The 4480-nt window shown below is 40.2% G+C and overlaps 1 protein-coding gene across 6 annotated transcripts in view; it reads left to right on the top strand.

Moving 5' to 3' along the window:
- pde9aa (phosphodiesterase 9aa) overlaps positions 1–4480 on the top strand; it is a 114494-nt gene that overhangs the window by 107224 nt on the left and 2790 nt on the right. For all 6 annotated transcript variants that reach the window (XM_046053290.1, XM_046053288.1, XM_046053289.1 and 3 more), the window contains 2 exons: positions 1634–1738; positions 1970–2098. In XM_046053290.1, the coding sequence (XP_045909246.1) occupies positions 1634–1738; positions 1970–2098 (234 nt within the window). The remainder of the gene's footprint in view (positions 1–1633; positions 1739–1969; positions 2099–4480) is intronic.

The following is a 4480-nucleotide window of genomic DNA, read 5'->3' as shown; positions in this document are numbered from 1 at the left end:
GACCTCATGATTCTCATTTGCTCTGACATGCACTGTGAGCTGTAAGGTCTTATATAGACAGGTGTGTGGCTTTCCTAATCAAGTCCAATCAGTATAATCAAACACAGCTGGACTCAAATGAAGGTGTAGAACCATCTCAAGGATGATCAGAAGAAATAGACAGCACCTGAGTTAAATATGAGTGTAAAGGGCAAAGGGTCTGAATACTTATGACCATGTGATATTTCAGTTTTTCTTTTTTAATAAATTTGCAAAAATTTCTACATTTCTGTTTTTTTCTGTCAAGATGGGGTGCTGAGTGTATATTACTGAGAAATAAAATGAACTTTTTTGATTTTTGGAAAATGGCTGCAATGAAACAAAGAGTGAAAAATTTAAAGGGGTCTGAATACTTTCCATACCCACTGTATATGGTTTGGTTTTGGGTTTTTTTATTTTTATTTTTTGTAATATTTTTCCATGCTATTGGCACCTGCCCAGGGACTGCAGATGGGAATTAGCTTTCAGTTAAATCTGGTGTAATACATATATCGTGCATTGTCCCTGTTAAATAAATAAATAAATGGCTGACTTCCTGTTGGGTTTAGGAAATGGCTCCAGAAGGCTTTTTTGTATGTCTGGACATGATACATGTACCACCGAAATTTCGTACACGTAGTGGAAATGTGCCGCGGGGGCTACTTCGTTAAAGGTCACTTCCTGTTGCCAGCAGGTGGCGCAATGGCTTTGAGTGAATGTTAGCATGAGGATGTGTTCAGGGCAGGACTCTTACTATACATATGAAATTTGGTGCAGTTGTGAGCATGTATAAAGAAGTTATTACAACTTCCTGTTTCATGACGAATCATCAATTTTTAACAGCACGCCACAGGCAAACTGGTCGACTGGTATAACCGTTTGTACAACTTTTAATCGTCAATGGGTGTAGAGTGCACAGCGAAAATTTTAAGTCGATCGGACTAATTCCCTAGGAGGGGTTTGTTAGTAAGTACAGTATGTAAATCGCCAAAAATTACCATTAAATCCAAAAGGGCTGACTTCCTGTTGGGTTTAGGTAATGATGCCAAGAGGCTTTTTTTTGTACATGTGACATGATACACGTACCACAAAACCAAATTTCTTGCACGTAGGTGAAACTTAGTCCGGGGCGCTGTAGGGGGCGCTAGCGAGCCATTTTGCCATGCTTATGAGCAAAACCCATAAAATACGAAATTTTTCACCACTCCTGAATTTTGTGCAAACTTTGGTGAGTTTTCGAGTGTGTTTAGCCCCCCAAAATTGAGGTTACTTTGCAGAAAAAAGAAAGAAAAAATCCCTTCAGTTTCAATAGGGACCTCGCACAGTATTACATTTGATACTTAAATAAGCAGATCACAGATGTCACACACACACATTGTATATTTACAGGAATAAAATCATTGTCAAAGTTAATTATGCATGCAGTTTTTAGCCATCATTAGAGTCAGATTAGCCTTGTAGGAGGATGTAATTCAAAGTAAATGTAGCAGCAAAGTCATTCATTAAATCTCAGCATCCCATCTCATTGTACCACTGTATGCTGTGCACTTTTGCATTCACTGGTCATAATAACCTTCGTGGTGACCTTTGGCCTCGGACCCTGTGCTCTGTGCAGCTGAAGATGGTGCTTATCAAATGCTGCGACATCTCCAACGAGGTGCGGCCCATGGAGGTGGCTGAGCCCTGGGTTGACTGCCTACTGGAGGAGTACTTCATGCAGGTGGGTCCACCAAAGTCCTGTTAGCAACGACAACACTATCTGATGTTTGATATATGATAAAAGATCAATATAAAATGGGCATGACCTCGCACACGAAGTTGCATAATTCACCTATAGCTCCATTCATTTCAGTGAATGCGCAAAGAGTCAGCAGAAGACCATTTCTCCCTCATGTTACTGAAAATCATGTTGATTGTAGTTTGCTGTTCTCTGTCTGTCCATGCTGCTCAGAGTGACAGGGAGAAGGCTGAGGGGCTTCCTGTGGCTCCGTTCATGGATAGAGAAAAGGTCACCAAGCCGACAGCTCAGATCGGCTTCATTAAGTTCGTCCTCATCCCCATGTTTGAGACTGTGATGAAGGTGAATATGCAGGACAGTGGTGATGATGAAGGTCAAAGTAAGAGTTGCAAAGTGGGGGGTGCCATTGTTTCTGGAAGTATAAAGTTGCATTTGAATAAGTTCTTTGGTTGATTTAGTGTTAATCAGCAGCATGTAAGTCTTGTGGACACTCTTGTGACATGGTCTGGCAATCAGTGATCAATAAATTCACCTTTGTTACTGAGAAATCTAAATACTGCAATACCCATGAACCTCAGCTGCAATCGCTATGGAGAAGAATCAGAGCTTGTGCAAAGTCAGAATGCTTTGTCTGTGCAGTTGGGACCAAAGTGTCACTATTGCCAAATTGATCAAACATCCACCTAGAATCTCCTGGGGACTCATGTATAAAAGACTGCGCAGCTTTCATACTGAAAGATGGCATACTCAGAATTTGAAAAGTACGTACGCACAGAAATATCCACATGTATAAAACCAGGCGTACACCTGGTCCTGCACACCTTTCCTTTATACATCCCAAGCACCGTAAAAGTGAGCGCACATGCACGATCCACATACCCAGCATTGGCTCTTCCCATAAATTACTATTCAAATGACCAGAAATACGCCAATCCTGCTGCAAAACAGTGAAAAAGAGAAACTACACTGAGTGCCAGATCAAGGTGCTGATCAGTGAAATGGAGGCGAGAAGAAATATTTTATTTGATGATTTGTACTCTTGAATCAGCAACAAGCACAAAACAACAGTGGCAGAGGGTCACAATAACAGTCAATGCTCAGACTTATAATGGCTGAAATGAAGAAGACAAGGTCTGACATAAAGTAGATGTCAAAAAAGACGAAAGTTTTTCTGATACAGAAATCGAGGAATTTGTGGGGTGGAAGTTAGGAAAGTAGCCTACATATTGTTTGATGCAGCTTGTTCACAAACAAAAAAAATTCAGAGAGTTTAATAGATTTATATTATTCTAAACAAAGACTTTAGGTAGAAAGGTAACCGAAAATCTGCTGTCGGCTCATTCTCACTGCCAGAAACAGTGGTTATAGCCTACTTGTATTTGTACCGGGACGGCACGGTTCTGTCTGGTTGGTATGTCTAATGCTGGACCCAGTTCAGCACAAAGATCCAAGAGCACGACTCTAGGGATTTGGAAAAGTATTAGCCAGTTATCATCACGGGCCAGGAAATAGTAATTTCTCTAATCCTTCCGTTCGCACGGTCCTCTGCAGTGCCATTGCACAGCCATGCAGCATTATTCACAAGTCTTAAGCAGTATTAATATATTTACAGCAATCATACAGAGAAGGCTTCACACCTCGCCAAAATGATGGCTTCAGTCAGTGGTGTCCCCACCCTGGGAGATTATTTGAAATTGGAGGATTTTTTTATCTCGGTTTTGTTGTTTGGTCTGCATCATGAGGACTGATAAGCATGGAGAGTAGCGATGGTGTGAGAGCTGTCCAGACATTTTTAATTTACAGTCCATATGTACAGGTGGTGAAGATGTGCCGGCTGAGTTATAATAATAATAATAATAATAATAATGATCTTTATTTGTAGAGCACTTTTCAAAAACAAGTTACAAAGTGCTTTAACAAGTGTGAAGACAATAATACCCAAGAGACAATAATACAAAAAACAATACAAGATAAAAGCATGAAAACATTGAAAAGACTAAAATACAGATAAATATAAAATTAGTAAAATAGAATAAAATAAAAGGGATAAAGTAAAGTCAAATAAGGGAAAGGCTCTCCTATAAAAGTATGTTTTAAGAAGGGACTTAAGGGAGTTCACTGACTCAGCCGACCTGATTTCCTCGGGCAGGCTGTTCCAGAGCCTCGGGGCCCTGACAGCGAACGTTCTGTCCCCTTTAGTTTTCAGTCGAGACTCTGGAACAGACAACAGACCTCTGCCCGAGGATCTCAAGGTACGTGCTGGTGCGTATGGGACTAAAAGTTCAGAAATATAACAAGGCGAGAGGCCATGAAGAGCTTTAAAAGTGATCAATAGAATTTTAAAGTCAATTCTAAAACATACTGGGAGCCAGTGTAATGAAGCTAAAATAGGAGTAATGTGGTCATATTTCTTTGTTCTGGTTAAAAGCCTGGCAGCTGAGTTCTGGACAGTCTGGAGTCGATCAATAGATTTTTGGGTTAAACAGGTGAAAAGGCTGTTGCAATAATCCAGGTGTGATGAGATGAAGGCGTGTAAAATGGTCTCGGTGTCCTTAAAAGTTAACATAGATCGAATTTTTGCTATATTTCTAAGTTGATAAAAACATGATTGAACAAGCTTTGTGGTGTGCTCCTCGAAATTTAAATTACTATCAAACCAAACACCAAGGTTCTTTGCCACAGGCTTAATGTGATTTACTAGGGAACCAGCAGATGGCAGTATTT

Source organism: Micropterus dolomieu, linkage group LG07 (assembly GCF_021292245.1).
Source record: "Micropterus dolomieu isolate WLL.071019.BEF.003 ecotype Adirondacks linkage group LG07, ASM2129224v1, whole genome shotgun sequence".
Taxonomy (NCBI): Eukaryota; Metazoa; Chordata; class Actinopteri; order Centrarchiformes; family Centrarchidae; genus Micropterus; species Micropterus dolomieu.
The sequence above is the reverse complement of the archived record's forward strand: the minus strand, read 5'-3'. Positions and strand labels throughout refer to the sequence as shown.